The sequence below is a fragment of the Bos indicus genome, chromosome 3 (genome assembly GCF_029378745.1).
Source record: "Bos indicus isolate NIAB-ARS_2022 breed Sahiwal x Tharparkar chromosome 3, NIAB-ARS_B.indTharparkar_mat_pri_1.0, whole genome shotgun sequence".
NCBI lineage: Eukaryota > Metazoa > Chordata > Mammalia > Artiodactyla > Bovidae > Bos > Bos indicus.
In genome coordinates, this window is record NC_091762.1 from 13,903,137 (window position 1) to 13,923,318 (window position 20,182).

The window sequence follows — 20,182 nt, forward strand, 5'->3', positions numbered from 1 at the left end:
AGCAATAGAATACAAAGGTTAAAGCAATCGCAGTAATCTCCATATGGCACTGGAATTTTTCTCATTTTATTCACCTGCATAGGATTTTCTCACTAGAAAAGACCCTGTATCACCAACACCATTCTCTTTTCTTTTTAAACAGAAAAGGCAATTGTAGCCCCAGAAGGGACCAACTTATTAGCTAATTTACAGTAACCAGAGAACAGCGAGTGGCAAACCCAAAACTGGAAGCCAACTTTTCTAACTAATGGTGATGTTTCATGTTCTTCTTGGCATTCAGGACATAAACGTATAGTTAGAACAGCGGTACAAAACAAAGTTTACTCCTTTATCCAAATTGTCATTCAATTCCATTTCTCTTCTTCACTTCTGGCACATTCTTACTGATCATTTCAACTCACTTCAACTTTACTGATCCCCATTCCTCCCCTTTTTTTCTTTCCTTTCGGAGTAAAACTAGGCCTTGACATCACTCAAACATACGGGGCTGGGATGGAGCTAATGTTGAACTGTTTGAGGTCCTTTACTATTAAAAAGAACCTTAAAGGAAGAACAAAAAGTGTATTGGACAAGATGCTAGTCATTGCTTGAGCAGGAACAAAAGAAAAAAAGAAAGGAGAGATGTATCTGAATGACTTAGGGAGACGTGCAAGTTGTTTAGGACAAATTAAGCTAAATGCAGAGGGGCAGGGATCAGCGAAGAAACTTCACAACCCCCTTAAGTCTGGGCGGAGCGGGTAAAAATGCCGAAGCAAAGCGATTCACAGAAAGCCTCACGGAGTCTTTTCAAAGTATCTGAAAAGACTCTTTCTTAAGAGGGTAAAGAACGCCCTCTGAGGTCCGCGGGTGTCTCTTCCCATTGTGAAGCCTCTCCTCTCTTGGAGGTCGCAGGCCCCTTTTAAGGAGAAACGGAGGACCCCACCCTCTCAGTGGTCTGGGGGAAGCTTCAAGTCGGAGCCGGGCCCCTTCCAGGGAGAACTGCGAGGTGCCCTCCGGCGACAGGTGAGACCCCCCGGGGCACAGCCTCGTCCACACCCGACCGGCGGGAAAGCCCGCCGCATCCCGCTGCTAGTCCCGCCGACCACAGGCCCGCCGCCCGGCCACCAGCCACGAGCGTGCGTAACGTGCCCCCGCAGCGTGACGCACGGGCCGCGCCGGGGAAGCTGCGCTGGCAGCGCGGCGGGAGGAGCGCGCGGCGGGGGCGGGGTGCGGGCGGAAGCCAGCGTCTGCGGAAAGGAGAAAGGAAAGGGAGACGCGGCTGGGTGCGGCGGGGCGCGGCTGGGAGACCGGCGGGAGGGCGCCGCCTCCTCCCCCGCCCTCTCCGCTGAGGATGGAAGTGACGAAAGCAGCCGAGGAGGTCACTTCCTGCTGGGGTGGATGAGGAGGAGCCGGAGACGCCGCGGAGGAGACCGGACCGAAGACCGACCGTGCCGGGGAGAGGTGAGTCCCGGCCTCGCCGCCGACTCGTCCGGGCCGACCCCCAAGCTTCGGCTGTGACGGCGTCCCTGCGGCCGGGACAGCGGGGAGAGCCACGTACTAACCCTGCTGGGCCTCCCCCTGCGCGGGGGCGGGGGAGGGAGGGAGCCCCCGTGGCTTAGGGGCGACGGGGACCCGGGCAGCGTTCTTGCGGTGGCTCCGCGGAGCCCCGAGACCACGGGGAGAGGAAGGCCCGGTCGGCAGGCAGATAAATAGGAGGCTCCGGGGGCTGTGGAAGCCGGGACGCGCGCGGTACCAGGCTCTGCAAGCCTCACTCTATGGGGAATGGTCGCAATCCGAGGTAGGGCAAGGGGCCTGCCGGGCTGTGCAGAGTTAAGATGAGTGACCCTACTTCGACAGTGTGTCCTCGGAGTGAATTTGCGAAAGGCATGAAGAGGCGCCTCCGGACTCCTGGGAGGAAGGCCTTTATAGGTGAAATCGGAGAGTTGGGATGTCAGGAGAAAGCTTCCTGGGCACGTCATTGTTGCGGCGGGATTTGAACCCCAGAGTCGTCGTGAGTGAAGGCATTCCCATGTCAGGATAAAGATTCCGCAACCCGACGGAGCAGCCTCGTTGTTAACGTTCAAGGCAGCTTCCTGGAGTCGTGGGGAAATTAGTGTTTTTCCTCCCTCATTGTCACGGAGATGGAAGCAGCCAGGAGAGGAAACTACTGCCTCAGCTCTGGGGCCTTGTTATTGTGTATCTTGTGTATGTAACTGTGTGTTTCTGTTTGTTTTCTCCTTCCTTTGGGGCATTTATCCATCTTCATTCCTTGGTAATTTCTTAGACCGAAACTTGTTGGTTGGTCTTCTTAAATGTGTATGGTGAGGGGGAAAAAAAAAAATTTCAAAGGATCTAGAGGAATCCTAGGTTAGATGAAATTTCAAGATTAGGAATTTGTATCCACCCCGCCCTAGGGTCACCAAGGCACCTACATTCCCTCTAGACTCCTGCTAATGTTGGTGCTGAGGGCCTGTCATTCACCCTGGGGAACTGCCTGAGTAAGAGTAAATCTGCCTTCTCCTGCTTGCATATTTCTCTGGCCATTTTACTCATCCCTGCTTTTTGCTAAAGGAGTAACAGATACAGGCTGCTTGCTGCTAGGAGCAGGAAATTTATTAAGAACTGTAAATCTGGATGGAATGAATGCAGATCACAGCCAGACTGCCTCCACTTGTTGAACAGAAGGTTCCCAAAAATGCTTGCTTCTTTTTTCCTTTCTGTTAAAGGGAGAAAATATAAATTTTTTTCTCAGAGAAAAATGGGAGGAGTGTGAGTTTTCATGTATAGAGTAACTGTACATATGGTGTGTTTACTTCCTGTATCCCAGGGTGTTTTTCAAGGAGGAAGGGGCAGTTTCTGACTGGGAGGAGTTTTCCTTTTCCCATCTCACATAATTCAGGAAAGTAAATCAAAATCAGATGTTCATTCTTGAGTGGCAATCAGATGGATTTGGGTTTTGGTTTTGTTTTTTTTTTTTTTTTTTTTACTCTTTAAACTGGTACATCTGGGTGAACTCAGGCTTGTGTATCTTGGCATCTAGGCCTGTCTAGTAATAGAAGACAAACTGTTTGACTTGTTCTGGCTGCCTTTTTGGACTCATTTCACCATACCCTTCCTTTTTTTACATTTGAAAGATTGGTCAGGAGGGAGAAAGCAAATATTAAAAACAGTGTTTACTATTTGTGGTTTAAAGTCAGGTAAGAGATGAATTATGGTCTTTGAAGTTGATGACCTGAGGATCATCATTTCACGACTTGAGGATTAGCACTCTGGAAGTGACATGTTTGAAAGAGGGTTACATAAGGAGGGAAAGATGAGGAAATGGAAGTTTGGGAAAAGGCTGTGGCAGAAAACCTTGGGAGGATAAAAAACACAGAACACCTTAAATTAATTGACATGGCTTGTGTCTCTCAGCAGGAGGGTGAAAATGAAAGCGGGCTGTAGCGTCGTGGAAAAGCCAGAAGGAGGTGGAGGTGAGCAGAAGCTAATCAGTCATTTTCTGATGTACCTGGAATGCCCCTCAGTGGTCCCTTTTCTCTTCATTTGGGCTTGGTTCACAAATGCCAGACTGTGACTGACCGCCTCCTGACAGGGTAGATACTGCTAGGACAGTTGTATGCTTTTTCCTATGGATGAATGTTAACAAATGTGGTCACCACACCCTCATTTCCAAGCTTTCGAGTCTCTTTCCTCTTAGAGAAACAATTCCAACCTTGGGGAAAAGGTGCTGTTTTCTAAAACATTGTCTTTCCTGTGTGTTCCCTTTGAAACTTTCATGTCCTCACAGGAAGTAGGCATGAGATTTAGTAAAGTCTGAAAGGGGAAAAGATTAGGACACCTGGCTGCTGCTACCCAACTCTTATCAGATTTAATGATTGCCACAAGGAAAGGTAACTTCAGTCTGCCTTCCTCTGCACTGTTGTGATTAGCCCCAGTTGACTCAAAGGGTGTTCATGGCATGTTTGCACAGCACTCTAGAGTTTCTGAGCATCGGAATGTGAAGCTGGGGATACTGGTATGTATGTTCCTAGCTCCTGACTACCTTGATCTTGCCCTTTTCATATTAAAGGGTATCAGTTTCCTGATTGGGCCTATAAAACAGAGTCATCCCCGGGCTCCCGGCAGATCCAGCTGTGGCACTTCATCCTGGAGCTGCTGCAGAAGGAGGAGTTCCGCCATGTCATTGCCTGGCAGCAGGGAGAGTATGGGGAATTTGTCATCAAGGATCCAGACGAGGTGGCCCGCCTCTGGGGCCGCAGGAAGTGCAAACCACAGATGAATTACGACAAGCTGAGCCGAGCTCTGAGGTAGGGAAAAGAATTCCCAAATCCATTGTGTTAACAGATTGGAAAGAGGCTTAAGTAGTTTGGTACATGTTAGATAAAAATGTATCAGGTAATGAGAGACGACACTAGTGAATAACGTGTAGCTTTACAGCGGGAGTAGAAGAGCTGTTAAATCTGGGTGGCATAAGCACAGGAGGAGAAAAGGCATATCTTTGGTTGTATGTAGGAGGGAATTCCAACGTGGCTGGCACTGGATCCTGACAGCCGATTCTGCTCTGTAGTGGGCGAGAATGTGTGGTGAAACCTGGATTGGAGCTAATTTGTAATCCAAAGATTAGTTTAGACTTCCCCGTTGGAAATGTATTAGACTGTCTCTTCTTTAGGCACTCCTGAAAGACACTAGAAAAAGAGTGAAGCAGGCACACAAGAGGACTGCTCAGTGCATGGCGGGGCCCTCACTGTTGAGGAGCCAGTGAGCTCAATGGGCTGTCGGTTCGTAGTTTGCTCCAACTTGTCTATAAAGATTGGTCACTCTAATTTTTCTCAGGTTCTCTTTTCCCCTTGCCAGTCTTTATATTTCATAACCCTTTACCCCTCCAGGGGTGTTTATAATCTATGCCACTGAATATATTCAAGGTTCTGGGTACATTGAAATTCCCCTGCCTTCCTTCATTGTGTGACCCCGAATGTAAAATCTGAGCAGCAACATTGCTGGAGCCTCTCACTTCTTTTGAAAGTGAAGTAGGCCAAGCTGACTGCTGTTTTCCAGCTCAGAATGTACCATTATTTGACCTGCCACCATAAAACAGTTCTACATTCCTTTGTCTATGCCTTGAGCTTAGGCTTCCAGACTAACCACATCAGGTCTCCCAAGAGATTTGTCTGCCCCCACCTGGGGAAGGCAGAAAAGAGAAACGAAGCAGTGACGTATAGTAGAACAGGAAGGAAATGGACTAAAGAATTGAAACCGTAGAGAGATAGACAAGAAAAGGGTTGGGTCTCTAATAGGTGTACAGGATCTCAAAGAGAGACTGTCTTTGTAAAGGACTGGAATCTTGTTGAAAATTGAATCTGAAAAGTAAGCTCTTAGGTCTCCCAGCCCTAACCTGAGGGCAAAGCTGCAAAAGAATGATAGTGATGTTCCGCAAGTAATACTCTGAGCAAGAGCTGTTGATTGTCTGTTGGTTGAGCTGTTGGTTACCTAAGTGTATCAAAAACAGTCAGTAGCTAGAAGACGATTTGACATGCATTCTTGTTTTTACAGATACTATTACAACAAGAGGATCCTTCATAAAACAAAAGGGAAAAGATTTACTTATAAATTTAACTTCAACAAGCTGGTGATGCCCAACTACCCATTCATCAACATTCGGTCAAGTGGTAAGATGCGAACTCTCTTGATGGGGAGTTAAAAAAGAATTTTAAAAACCCAGGTCTTCAGATTTGTCATGTTTAAGGGGTATTTAGAAACACCACAGTAATATGATCCCCTGGATTCCCTCTGCCAACTAGTCTCATTCTTCTCACAGGAAGTGATAGACTGCAGCACTGAGATAAATTTGGTTGATTTGGGTCTGTTTTCTGCATATTATCTGTCATCTCCTAGATATTATTGCATTGTCCTGTTTAGGAATATTATTCCATAGGTTTGTGTTGATCCTTAAGTTCAGGATTCAGAATTTCAACTCCCAGCCCAGTGGCTCTTTCACAGACAAGAAGTAGTTTCTAAAACACTTCCGATTTTCTATGAAACAACCAAGCTCACCCTTATCAAGTGAATCTCATCAAAACCACAGCATCCTTGATCACAGGAGGGGAGGTTCATATGTTTGCAGTGAAAAGCAGTGCCTTTGATCTGCACCAACAACTCCTCGGAGAACAAGACTCTGGGGTTACTTGACCTTCTCTCTGAAGTGTTGCAAGGCTTCCCCTCTAGGCTCTCCACAGGATAGCTTTCCATTACAGCTTTTCACAGAGGTTTTGGGTCTGCCTCTCAGCGAAGGAGAAGGCAGTCTCTGATAAGGATGTTTGTTTGTTTCAAGATGCAAATCGGGCCCCTGCCTAAGAAAACAGATTGTATTTTACTAATTTCTGAGGAGTCCATCAGTGCTCTGTGTTTGTGGAATTGTATAAGGCAAAGAAGTCTGCTTGTGACTCTGTAGTATTACAACTTCTCAGGAAAAAGTTGAAAGAAACCTGAAAATTTAGAGCAGGGGTGTGGCTGAGAGAATATGCTGAGATCTGTGGCAGATATGTAATTACTACACACAACAAGTTAGGGCAGTTTTAGCTTGATGCTGCTATCATTACAGTTCCATCTCCCCTGTAACCACTCCCTCCTGTCCCTGGGGCATGCATTTAAAAAAAAAAAAACTATTGGAATGCATCTCTCTAATTACAACCTGTTTTCTTTCCTTGTGCCTGAGGGAGAGGTGTTAGGAAATCAAACCTGTTCTAACCACTGGCATCTTGTTTCCTCTATTTTTCACTCTTGCCCCCTCCCTGTGTACCTAGAGGAATTTTGACTCTAGGAGTCAGTTCTTTGCATCAGGTGGCCAAAGTATTGAAGTTTAAGCTTCAGCTTCAGTCCTTCAATGAATATTCAGGACTGATTTCCTTTAGGATTGACTGGTTGGATCTCCTTGCAGTCCAAGAGACTCTCAAGAGTCTTCTCCAACACCACAGCTCAAAAGCATCAATTCTTAGGGGCTCAGCATTCTTTATAGTTCAGCTCTCAAGTCCATACATAACTACTGGAAAAATCATAGCTTTGACTAGACGGACCTTTGTTGGCAAAGTAATGTCTCTGCTTTTTAATATGCTATCTCGGTTGGTCATAACTTTTCTTCCAAGGAGCAAGCATTTTTTAATTTCATGGCTGCACTCAGCATCTGCAGTGATTTTGGAGCCCAGGAAAAAAAGTCTCTCACTGTTTCCATTTTGTCCCCATCTGTTTGCCATAAAGTGATGGGACTGGATGCCGTGATTTTAGTTTTCTGAATGTTGAGTTTAAGCCAACTTTTTCACTCTTTCTCTTTCACTTTCATCAAGAGGCTCTTTAGTTCTTTACTTTCTGCCATAAGGGTGGTGTCATCTGCATATCTGAAGTTATTGATATTTCTCCCAGCAATCTTGATTCCAGCCTGTGCTTCTTCCAGCCCAGCATTTCTCATGATGTACTCTTCATATAAGTTAAATAAGCAGGGTGACAATATACAGCCTTGAGGTACTCCTTTCCCAATTTCTAACCAGTCTGTTGTTCCATGTCCAGTTCTAACTGTTACTTCTTGACCTGCATACAGATTTCTCAGGAGGCAGGTCAGGTGGTCTGGTATTTCCGTCTCTTTCAGAATTTTCACTGTTTGTTGTGATCCACACAGTCAAAGGCTTTGGCATAGTCAATAAAGTAGAAGTAGGGGTTTTCCTGGAACCCTCTTGCTTTTCTGATGATCCAGTGGATGTTGGCAATTTGATCTCTGGTTCCTCTGCCTTTTCTAAAACCAGCTTGAACATCTGGAAGTTCACGGTTCACATACTGTTGAAACCTGGCTTGGAGAATTTTGAGCATAACTTTACTAGCGTATGAGATGAGTGCAATTATGTGGTAGTTTGAACATTCTTTGGCATTGCCTTTCTTTGGGATTGGAATGAAAACTGATATTTTCCAATCCTGTGGCCACTACTGAGTTTCCCAAATTTGCTGGCATATTGAGTGCAGCACTTTCACAGCATCATCTTTTAGGATTTGAAATAGCTCAACTGAAATTCCATCACCTCCACTATCTTTGTTCATAGTGATGCTTCCTAAGGCCCACTTGACTTCACATTTGCATTTTTTTCTATTGAAAACCCACAAATCCAGCCACTTGGATAACCTGAATGGGGACCAATATGCTTTTCCAGGAAAAGGAAATCTAGACCATCACTCTGTGAAGACTCTGGCCTAGCAACCACACAGTAGTGGCCAAGAACTGCCTGTTTGGCCAGAAGTCAGTTGAATCAACATTGATTCTTAACCAGGCTCAAGATCCTGATCAGAAAATCATGGGGAAAGCAAAAAGTCCATTTCTTTTAAGGATACAACTAGTTTTTTACATCCTGGATGCAGATAACCCCAAAGAACTAGAGTCAGTAGTTCATAGAGAACTTTTACCCAAATAGACCAAACATTTCAGGTTAACTTCTAATGATGACAAAGAAATGTAACATTTATTGAACATCTGCTTCATGGAGGTACTTTTGCCCAGTGTTTTTGTGAGGTAACTCATGCCACCCTCCCCGCTTAGTGAAGTATATGTCTTGGTGTCCCCGTTTTAAAATGATAACATTGAGGATGACAGCAGAGTCAAAGATGGATCAGGGTGGCTTGAGTACAGTTACCTGCTGGGCAGTTTCTCAGGAAACAATTCTTGAGCCATTGAGCTATTGAAATCTAGCTCATATTTAATAGACCATACGTTCCTTCCCTGGATTTGGGATTCATTAATTTGTTCAACAGATAATGTGTTAAGACTTAAAAACAAAAAGATTATGGGGGAGTTACTTCCCTCAAGGAACTTAAAATTTAGCAAGAGCGATAAGCTATCAATGTGGAATGTGATAAATGCTCTGAGGAGCAGCGCTGTGTGGACTTAGATCCTGGAGGCTAGAGTGATCTTGTCTAGATGGTGGGTTGATACAGTTGGGCTATTTTGAACTGTGTTTTTGAACATAGAAGAAATACGTTTTTTAATGTATTCTTAAGTTTTTTTACATTAACATGTATTTTTAATGGACTTATAAGAAACATTGGAAAGATGCAGAAGACATGTAGTAAAAATGCTTACTTGTCAGGGTTTGGGGGCAGGGCAAACCAGTTCAAGGATGAACTTGAGACCTCTCTATCCCACCCCAGTTTTTTTTATATTTATCCTTATTTTAGAAAACTTTCAAGCTACCAAAAAAATTGAGGGGGAGAAAATAAAACTGCGAACACCCATATATCCTCTACCTACAATCACTAATGGATAACATTTGCTTTATCTATATATATAACTTTTAAATCTTTCAAGATTAAGTTGCAGATGTGACACTTTATCCCTGTGTACTTCAGTATGTATCTCCCATGCACAAGGACATTCTCCTCCTAATCACAGTAACATTACCATACTCAGGAAATTTTAACATTGCTCTAATATTGTTATCTAATATATGGTCCATATGCCTTTTAAAAGTTTTAGCTTTTTAAACCATGATTATTTTCTAATAAATCATGTATTTTAACAAATACATGGAATTTGCTATATGCTGGTACTAGTTTAAGGACTTCACAAATATTAATTCTTGTAGTTTTCATAGCATGAGGATTAGTCCTGTTATTATCTGTTTTACAGGTAAGGAAACTGAGACTTGGAAAGGTAAGTAAATTACATAGAATAACATAGCTATTAAGTGGTAGGGCCAGGGTTTGAACCTTATCAAGGGCCTTATTCCCATTTTGCCAAAGGGGTTCAAAGACCCACTGGTTACTTGTACCAGGCTACAAAGTAGAAGGTGCTAGAACTAAGATTCAAACCCACATTTTCCAGCCCTGCTAAAGTAGGACTGCTGCAGCTAGTGAAAGTGAAGTTGCTCAGTCGTGTCTGACTCTTTGCGACCCCGTGGACTGTAGCCCACCAGGCTCCTCCGTCCATGGGATTCTCCAGGCAAGAATACTGGAGTGGGTTGCCGTTTCCTTCTCCAGCAGCTAGTTAAAGGGATCCAGAATGCTGCCTCCAGATTGCCTTCCTTCACTCCCTCTAAACCCACTTGGGAAATGCTCTGTGTTCTATCTCCATTTTTGCAAATTGACAATGTATCTTTAGCCCATGTAGAGACTGAGATATCTATCTTCCACTTGGAAAAACCAAAACAAATAACTGACTTGTTCAGGAGACAGGACCTTCTTTATCACCTCCGTTTCTCTCCATGTTATACTTATTCAATCCACCAGCACACAGAAAAGTGTTTTGGAGGGGGCGTGTTTTGGTTTTTTTCTTTTGCTTTTAAATAGATGTGCTATTAATACAAAATCAAGATTCAAGAGAATCAAAAAAAAAGTAGAATCATAGCCACTATAATAGGCTGGTCGCAGAAATATTTTTGAGACCCCCCTGAGTCTGCTCAAATTATATACAGGTCCATCCATCTGTTTTTCCTGATCACACAATTAAAATCAGTTGTTTTAGAAAAAAAAAAAAAACCTGTGGAACAGTTTTCTGCAGAACGTCAGTTTGGGACATGCTGCTCTGGCACAGTGTTCTTCAGACAAGTGTGCTGAGAAAGCTACACAGTCTTGCACTTAGCAACTGACCCCAGGGTCCTATCTGAAGATGACTCCGTTGTAACAAGAACAGAACACAGCTGATTGCTGGCAGTTCCTCCCCACATCATATCTTGTGCACCTTTTTGTTTCTTCTCCTATGTCACCACACTTGCACTTATTTGAGGTTTTTCTTACCTTTTCTTCTCCTTTATCCTTCCCTCAAGGTAAAAATAGCCCTCCTGACATCATCAATGATAGAAGACACTGATACCTCCCAGGAGCCCATAGGGCCCCTGAGGCCTCAGACGTCTTATGCTCTGATTATCAGAAGGACTTCTGAGGGCCCTAGAGAACTTGCGAGCCTCTAAAATTGGCTTGTGTAGCGCAGTGTTGGTTTCTGCTTAGAGCTTCAGATCTCAAGTCGACAAATTTGGGAGACGGGTGGTAGGGACTGGACTTTGTTCCAGCCTCCTCAGTGGTTGAAAGGCATGGAAAGCAGGATGGGAATGGAGATTGTTACACAGAATTTATATAATAGAACATAGATTTGGAGAGATTGAAAAATATTAGACTCTAAAGAAGTGGTTGTATGTCAGAAATGATAAAAGACACACCATGAGAACCTGCCTTAACAAACATGGCCCTTTGTTGTGTTTTTATCTTAAAATGCGGTCTTGGTCATGTTCATATTTGTGAGGTACAGGGTCTTCAAGCTTTTAATGCATTGTTTACATACACATCATCCCCAGTTTTGTCTGTTGGTTTCGGTTTGTTTGCTTGCTTTATAGACGTGGCCCAAATAACGAAAATAAGAAAAGACCATTTGTAAACCTGAGAATTGAAGCAGGTGTTATATACTGTATATACACACTCTTACACTCATTCATTCAACTGATAGTTCTTAAGAGCCTACTAATTATTCAGCTCTGAACTGCTGGAAATCTACTTGCAAATAAGAAATCCCTGCCTTCATGGGGTTTAGAAAACAGATAAACAAGCAAATGATATTTTAGATAGCAATGAGTACTAGGAAAACAAAGTGAGTAAGAGGCTAGAGAAAGGCGGCAACTAAATTGAATGGAGGAAGCTGAAAAGACAAGCAGGTGAGAGATTCAGTCCAGCTGGAATGTTTGTTTCCTGTTGCTCTTCAACATTTTGTACTTATTTAGTGTCAGTTAAATTGCCGATCATGCATGACTAGACCTCTAAAGTGGCCTTTTGTCTTTCCCACCCTCACAGGTGTGGTTCCCCAGAGTGCACCACCAGTGCCAACAGGCTCTTCCCGCTTCCATTTCCCACCTCTGGACACCCATTCTCCAACTAGTGATGTGCAGCCAGGGCGGTTCTCTGCTAGCTCTCTAACTGCTTCTGGCCAAGAGTCAAGCAATGGCATTGATAGAAAGGTGGAGCTTTCAGAGCTGGAGGATGGCCCAGCCGCTGACTGGCGCCGGGGCGTGGATCTCATGTCCTCCCGAAGTGCCGTGGGTGGAGGGATTGGCCACCAGAAGCGCAAGCCTGACATCATGCTTCCTTTGTTCTCCAGGCCAGGGATGTACCCTGACCCCCACAGTCCCTTCGCCGTCTCTCCGATCCCAGGCCGCGGAGGCGTCCTTCACGTCCCCGTCTCACCAGCCCTGCCCCTGACCCCCACCATCTTCTCCTACAGCCCCTCGCCAGGCCTGAGCCCCTTCACCAGCAGCAGTCGCTTCTCCTTCAGCCCTGAGGAAATGAAACACTACCTTCACTCTCAAGCCTGTTCCGTGTTCAACTACCATCTGAGTCCACGGACATTCCCTCGGTACCCAGGGCTCATGGTGCCACCACTGCAGTGCCAGGCGCACCCCGAGGAGCCATCCCAGTTTTCCATCAAGCTGCAGCCCCCACCCGTCGGGCGGAAGAACCGGGAGAGGGTGGAGAGCAGCGAGGAGGCAGCACCTGTCCCTGTTCCCACACTGACTCCTGTCCCACCGAGGATTAAGGTGGAGCCAGCCTTGGAAAAGGCTCCTGAGAGCCTCAGGCAGTCGGCACGGGAGAAGGAGGAGCGCTCTCAAGAAGAGGGCACTGTGCCAGGCAGGACCACGGAGGAGGAAAAAAGCACCATCTTTGCCCGCCCGGCTGCACCGCCTGTGTGGCCTTCTGTACCCATTAGCACCCCAAGTGAAGAACCCCTGGAGGTGTCTGAAGACAGTGAGGACAGGCCTGGCAAAGAGCCCGGGGCACCTGAGAAGAAAGAAGATGCCCTAATGCCCCCCAAGCTTCGGTTGAAGCGGCGCTGGAATGATGACCCTGAAGCCCTGAGTAAGAATGGCAAGTTTCTCTGGAATGGGTCCGGACCCCGGGGCTTGGCAACAGCTGCTGCTGATGCTTAGAACTGGAAGAGGATTGGGAGCTGTTTATACTATAATCAAAACACACACATGTATTTATGTAGCAAGATTTCAGGGTGGGGGGTGGGGAGGGAATTAGACTGGTTTGATCATTCTAGGGGTGTAGACTTGTATTTTTGTTTTGGGGATAGGATGGGGTGTCTTCTGTTGTAAATTAGGTGGGATGTGAACACACTTTTTCCTGGTGAGTAGGACGGGATTGGTATTGAACTGAAAAGAGAAAGAGCCTCTTTCCTATTGAGGCTTACACTTTGACAAACTCCCAGAGGGCCAAGAAACTGTTTGGTCCCATAATAGTTCAGGTTCCAGACTTATTTCTTTTCTATTGTATTTATATATGGAAAGCCATTAATGAATTTATTTTGCTCTGAGAGAGACACATAAAGGGAAAGGGGCATGGTTGGGAGGTTGAGCAGCCAGAGACCATTAATACTAAGTATTTTGCCTGAAATGTTTCTTTATAATTATTTCAGGGGAGGAGTAAGATAATCTGTCTTACTGGGGCAGGGGGATGTTCACGTGTTGCTCTTTTTCTTTTTCCCTTTGTTGTTGTTTGGCTTTTTTTTTTTTGATATAGAATGTTTTCAGGAAACATGAAATGTACTGCCAGTTAGAGCGGGGCTGGGAAGGCACAGGCACCAAGCCTCAGCTACCTGGTTGAGACAGGAAGCCCTGCTGTGAATTTCTTGGACATTTCACCTACTTCCTCTATTAAGAAGCCATGAGGAGTTGTAAACTCTTGTTCAGGGAAGAAAGAAGAGGACAGAAGGAAGTAACCTGATGCCTTTAAAAACAAAAACACAAAAATTATTATTTTTTTTTCCACCGTGCGTTTAGGGAGCCAAACCAGTGTGTGACTGTGAGCGAGTTGACTGAGACACGAGTTGAAGATGTCTCTGTTGTGTCTGCTGCTCTTACCGTTTTCTTCAGTCAAAGCCTTAACAATGAACATACTTCAACATGATACGGGTCTGTCAGCGTAAACCTGTAAAAGGGCATGGACAGCTTTTCAGATAATCCAGAGGTGTTGGAAATGGTTAAACTTTAAGCTGGTATTTAATCATCCCCACTTGATGTTATTGGGATGGGTAGCAGAAAGGCAGGATTGTGGGCTTTAAGGGCAAATTATACTTGGAAATGCAGAAGGTGGCTGGGGGTACAAGTGGATGTGTATGAGGTTGAAGGAAGAGGTGGATAGGAAACACAGAAGGCAGACAGATGCCACAGGGCTGGCAGAAGTGAACCGTGGGGGTCTGTCCTGACGTGTTGCCATTCTTGCCATACCCATTCCCCTAGATCGTACTAATTCTTAAGATCAGTTGACTGTCCATGAAACTCCAGGGATTGTTTCTGCATGGGAAGTTCTGTTGCATCAACTTCAAAGGAATGGGAAGGTATTGATCATATGTGAAGCAAAAGGAACCTGGACTAAGGGCAGACAGAATCCACAGCCAGCTGTGTGTACGTGTGCGCACATGTAGTACATAGATACAGAAATACCTAACATGGCTCAGACCCTCAAGCAGCAGAGTGGGGAATAACTGCATATCTGGTAGGGGCAGGAAGTGGGCACAGGGATGCTTTCAAGAAATTCCTGACTCCATCTTACCCTAGGTGAACTCTATGTCCTAAGAAGCACTTGAGGGTTGTCTTTTTATGGTGGGGGTGGGGGGTTTTTTTTTAAACTGGAGTGCATGCTTGAGAGAGGAGCCCGGGAAAGGTTAGAGCAGGTGAGTGAGTTATTAGATGGTTTAAGATGACTTGAGTCCATCATGCCTTTTTTTTTTTTGGCAGTTGTCCTCCCCTTTGTTTGAAATTCCATGAGTGACTTGTCTTTCCCTGGAAAAAGGATTAGGAGAGTGGTCCCTAACAACTCAGGCTGCCTTTGGTTGGTTGTGTTTTTGTCGGTTCCTTTCTCTGTACCTCGACTTACCTCGAATCAGAATAGCAAGCCCAGGCAGGTGGAAGAGGCATCTCTGCTTGGCATTGCCCAATCTAACCAGGGAGGCTGGCTGCCCACCACCTCTGTCCACTGGAGCGGAGGCGCCGGCAGGTGTCAGTATGAACTCAGGAATAGACATGAGGCCTTTAAAAAAGAGAGAGAAAAATCCATGATGCGTACCTGTAACCCCCTAGAACCCAAGTGCCAGAATTAATTCCTAGATGCTGCTTCTGTTTGAATAAAAAGTCACTGCTTTTACACTTGAAAAACACTCAAAAAATGTTCAACTCCATGAAAACTGTTTTTGGCTTTAAGAAACTGTTTGATGTTTAACTGTTTCCTTTGATTGCCATTCCACCAGTAAATTGTTGGTTGATTTGCACTGCACACTGGGGTTGGGGGAGGGTACTACTCAGAGCTGAACTTGGGATTGCCTGGGAAGTGGACCAGGGGATGTGGAGGTCATTGATATATCCTGGGGCAAAGGGGTGGGAGATAGTTTTTCTCCCCCAAGTCCACTCCTGGCAGCACCTGTCACAAGCCTGGCACAAAGCCAGGTCATTCTCTTCTGTGAACATCTCATCACTGACAGCATGTGGAAGGGGGGGGACAACACCAGGTCTATTTTCCCTCCCCATTTTTTCCAGCTTTTGCTGTGCCAAATGTTTAAAAATTTGCAAAGACACATTCTGAACTTGTATTAATCAAGAGCATGTTGTTGCAAGCCGTTTGCTTTTCTGGCTATAGGGAAGAACACAGTATAGAGACCTCTTCAGGGCATCCAGACTTGCTGAGTGTTTGTTTTTTAAGAACCGCTAGGAGTGAAAAATGAACAGTAAGTCCCTCCAACCCCAGTTTTCAAGCTGCACTGCATTAAACCCAGCTCGCTAACAGGGAATCACTGCACCCTAGTCCTCAGTGGGCCAAGAAACTTTCAGAAGCATTAAAAGAAAAAAATAGTTGAAGTATATCACTTCTTACCAAGCGGGTAGAGTCAGTTAGTTGGCTGTTTGTCCCTTGTTTTTTATTTATTCCATAAATATGTTTGTGTTCTTTGTTTTATAGACAGTAATGAAATATACTTTTAAATTTGGGGGAAAACTGATCCAGTCTTTCAAGAACTGTTTGATTTTTTTGTTCTTGGCAGGGTGGGGGTGGGGCGTTACCAGTTAATTTGTTTTGAAATATTTAGGCATTCTTTGAGTTATAAAATTGTGATGCAGGGATATTTGGAAATTCACACATGAAAGGTGACTTCACTAGTTACCCGCTTAAGCAGAATAGTGTGTATATGTACATAACATGTAAGTAATCCTCACTCCATTGTGCAGTGCCTTTTAGATGTTCTGCTTTCTATAAAGTCTTCAAATTTTTGCATATATATATTATATATATATGATGTAATGTTATAGAAATATATGTATAATATACATATTTTTTCCAGGGGTATCTGATAGCTCTGTATTTTGTTATGGAAGTTGAAAGAAAAAAAAAAAAGTATTTTACCTCAGAAGTTAAATAAAAAAAAAAAAGTACTTTTAAGTAACATTTGCAGAGTGTTGGTTTTGTTGTCGCCACGCCGAGCCAGGGTGGTTGTGCCGGAGCATCTGCTGCGTGCACACTCGTTCACCCACCCCCACACTTGATTCCTGTTGTGCAGGGACCAACATGGTGAGGGCGGTCCCTTAACAGTTTTGGAGATGGTCAGTTTCCTTGTGTTGATGGCTGCTTCTGGATAGAATACCACTGCAGCCACAGACAAGTTGGTTGGGGAATTTCACCCTCCAGATTGATTGGAGAAATCATTCAGAGTACATGGCAAAGCCAGAAACAGTAGGCCACACTTTGTATGAAGTATGAAGTGTTCAGAATAGGCAAATCTGTAGAAAAAACACAGGTTAATGGTTGCTGTGTAGATTGGTAATGGGTCACATTTTCTTTTGGGGGGTGATAAAAATGTTCCAGAGTTAGTGATGGTAGTTGTACAATTTGAACAGAAAACACACTGAATTAGCCACTCCTGAAAGGGTGACTCTTCTGGTATGTGAGTAATAATCGCAATAAAGATGGTTTTGTTATTATGTTTTTTGGCCGCAGCTTGCAGAATCTTACCCAACCAGGGATTGAACCTGTACCCCCTGCGTTGGGAGCACAGTCTCAACCACTGGACTGCGAGACAGGTCTTTTGTTTTGTTTTTTAAGTATATGAAAGGCCAGTGTGAGGGAAACCTAGTATTTCCCAGAAGAGGACAAGAGTCAAGAGAAGGAGGAGGAGAACTTAAGTATCACATAACACACCCGAACAAAAATGGTGCCAGGCTTTTCGTCGTTCAGTCGCCAAATTGTGTCCAACACTTCGCAACCCCGTGGACTGCAGCACGCCAGGCTGCTCCTCTGTCCTTCACTGTTTTCCGGAGTTTGCTCAAATTCATGTCCATTGAGTTGCTGTTGCTGATGCTATCTAACCATTTCATCCTCTGACGTCCCCTTCTTTTGCCTTCAATCTTTCCCAGCATCTGTCTTTTCCAAAGAGTCAGCTCTTCACATCAAGTGGCAAACATATTAGGGCTTCAGCATCAGTCCTTCCAGTGAATATCCAGGGTTGATTTCCTTTAGGATCGACTGGTTTGATCTTGCTGTCCAAGGGACTCTCAAATCCAAACTAAGTAATCTCATTTTACTCTTGAGATAGGCAAATTGAGCCCAACATTTGTAGAGTCATAGCCAGGTGTTAAATTTGACTTCTATGAAAGGATCCTGTGAGTTCGAGAAGGCTGGAATTTATGAGGGGTAAGGCCAAAGGGGCAAACTAGGATGGATTATGAAGGGTCTTAGGAGATACCTAGAGTTTACATTTTATTCTGCTAGCAGTGGTCATCCCCAGTATTACGCAGAAGAGTTTGAGCTAGGCCAAGGAGCAGGAAGGCCAGCTTGTGAAGTGAACATCTCTGCTATCATGAGACTATTAACTCATTTTGGCAGGAAAAAGTGATGTGATAGAGGCTGACTGGTTGACTCCCTCAGTTCAGTTCAGTCGCTTAGTCGTGTCCGACTCTTTGCGACCCCATGAACCGCAGCACCCCAGGCCTCCCTGTCCATCTGGACAACCAACTCTACCCAAACTCAAGTGCATTGAGTCGGTGATGGCATCCAACCATCTTCTCTGTCGTCCCCTTCTCCTCCTGCCCTCAATCTTTGCCAGCATCAGGGTCTTTTCAAACTAGGCAGCTCTTCGCATCAGGTGGCCAAAGTATTGGAAGCAACCCAAATCAAGCTGGGAATGATTGGGCTTGGATTCAGACTCTCTAAGAGAGCCTCCTGATTCTTTCCCATCCTCAGGCTGCTGAAAGCAAAGTGAGGCTTGTTAGGAATGAAACTGAATGTCATTTTGAGATCAGGAAGGATCCCAGGCCACTGGTCCTGCCACCCCCTGTTGGCCATTCAATGCACAGAATTATACAGCAGTTATTCAAATTCTGAGCAAAGAGAGGAGTGAGTGATGGTGAGCAGAGGGGAAGAAGTAAGGAAAGACATGGAGCTTCAGCATGAGAACACAGGCAGGGGAGGGGGTTTCAGGGTTTGAGAGATGAGAAAGTGTAAATCTCAGAGCCTGTCAAGATGAGTGAGTCGGTATACCTATGGCTGATTCATGTTGATGTACGGCAGAACCCAACGTAACATTGTAAAGCAATTATTTTCCAATTTAAAGAATTTTTTTTAAAAGATGAATGAATAAGGAGTTAACCCTTCAGAGGCTCATCACCTCCCTGTTTACAGTCCTTAGTTTAGTTTAGAAGGCCCTTCATAATCTGGTCTCCATTTACCCTCCCGGCCTCGTCCTTAACCCCACACATGCGCGCACACACACTCAGCCACCCCACATGAAGCCCAAGCTCCACCCAAAACAACCTCTGCACCACCAAGCCATAGAGACGTGAACTGGTGTGACCAGGGTTCAGGCCCCACTACCTGTGTTCTTAACCGCTTGTGCCACAAGGCCTCTTGGCCCCGCTGAACTCACCGCCTGGAGACACTTCCCTCCACTTCACCTGACCAAGTACATTTTATTCAGAATTTAACTCAGATGTCATTGCCTCCAGCGGCCTCTCCTGGGCTTACCTCTGTCCACCACCCTCACATACTGTTATCAGTGTTCTGCCAGTCTGGTTTCTCATGGGATGGTCTGGAAGCCAAGGGCTGGTACAGGGTCGGTTCATTTTCCCCAGTGCCTAGCACACTGCCTGGAGCCTGAGGAGGCTTGATGCGTGTTTACTGGATAAACGAATGAGAAGAAATATTCAAAGGAGGCTCGATTGTCTGGATGGAGAATGCTGGTTAGGAATATTGAGAACGGGGAGGACTGCTGTCTCGGACATCCCCCCACTCCACCGCCCCTACTCCTCTTGTCACAGCTTCTGCTTCCCTTCTCTCTCAGGAGCTGGGCGTGTTGACTCCCTGAGGAAGGGAGATAAACTGGAATTGGCTCTAATCCCATAGTCCCACCCCTGCCATTTTACTGAGTGTGAGGCCTTGGGCAGATTATGGAACCTCTCCATGCCTCTATCTATTTTATAGGATTGTTGTGAAGATGATACACATAAAGCATTTAGTCCTTTTTTATGATATTTATGCCTGTACTCTATATGTGGAGGCTTGTGCCTTCACATCACTTGCGTTGGCCCCTCTCAGGAGAGGTAAAATACTTGGTACAGGAAGGGGGACCCTTTCAGGGCCTGAGAGTGTGCTCTTGTCTAACATTTGGAAATGAATTATCCAAAGAGACACATATGCTGAGAAAGCAAGAGACTTTACTGGGAAGGGGCGCCTGGGTGGAGAGCAGCAGGGTAAGGGAACCCAGGAGGACTGCTCTGCCGCGTGGCTCCCAGTCTCAGGTTTTACGGTGATGTGATTAATTTCCAGGTTGTCTCTGGCCAATCGCTCTGACTCAGGGTCCTTCATGGTGGCCCGTGCATCATTCAGCCAAGATAAATTCAAGTCAGAAGGACTCTGGGAGGTTGGTAGGACATATGGACTGGAGTCTCCTTTTGGCTTTTCCCGAAGTCTTCGGGTTGATGGTAGCTTGTTAGTTCCACGTTCCTTACCAGGACTTCCTGTTGTAAGATAACTCATGTAAGCAGTTACTATCAGGCCTGGGCAGGATGGGCAGTTTCGGTCAGTCGTTCCCCTAACACAATGATCCCTGTTTTACAGATGAGAAAACTGAGGTCCGCTGTTGGTGACCTTCCCACTGATTCAAACCTATCTCATGAGTCTGAATCCCATACTTTGCCCACTCCTGGCCTTG

At 45.2% G+C, this 20,182-nt stretch overlaps 1 protein-coding gene across 2 annotated transcripts; it reads left to right on the forward strand.

The window, feature by feature from the left end:
• The first annotated feature begins 1,259 nt into the window (after positions 1–1,259).
• On the forward strand, positions 1,260–16,987 carry ETV3 (ETS variant transcription factor 3). 2 transcript variants are annotated; one of them, XM_019952788.2, is made up of 5 exons: positions 1,260–1,440; positions 3,397–3,452; positions 4,049–4,286; positions 5,530–5,645; positions 11,788–16,987. In XM_019952788.2, the coding sequence occupies exons 2-5, from the start codon at positions 3,407–3,409 to the stop codon at positions 12,915–12,917; spliced, it is 1,530 nt and encodes a 509-aa protein (XP_019808347.1). In that variant the 5' UTR covers positions 1,260–1,440; positions 3,397–3,406; the 3' UTR covers positions 12,918–16,987. The 2 variants fall into 2 exon arrangements, with proteins under 2 accessions (XP_019808347.1, XP_019808338.1); XM_019952779.2 differs by having other exon boundaries at positions 3,394–3,452; positions 11,788–16,986.
• The last annotated feature ends 3,195 nt before the right edge of the window (positions 16,988–20,182 follow it).

What these genes read in the sequence shown, in the direction of transcription:
- ETV3 (XM_019952788.2), top strand. Translation starts at nt 3,407, where the DNA reads ATGAAAGCGGGCTGTAGCGTCGTGGAAAAGCCAGAAGGAGGTGGAG. An exon ending in AAAGCCAGAAGGAGGTGGAG is followed by an intron (nt 3,453 to 4,048) that starts GTGAGCAGAAGC and finishes TTCATATTAAAG; the next exon opens with GGTATCAGTTTCCTGATTGG. An exon ending in AAGCTGAGCCGAGCTCTGAG is followed by an intron (nt 4,287 to 5,529) that starts GTAGGGAAAAGA and finishes TTGTTTTTACAG; the next exon opens with ATACTATTACAACAAGAGGA.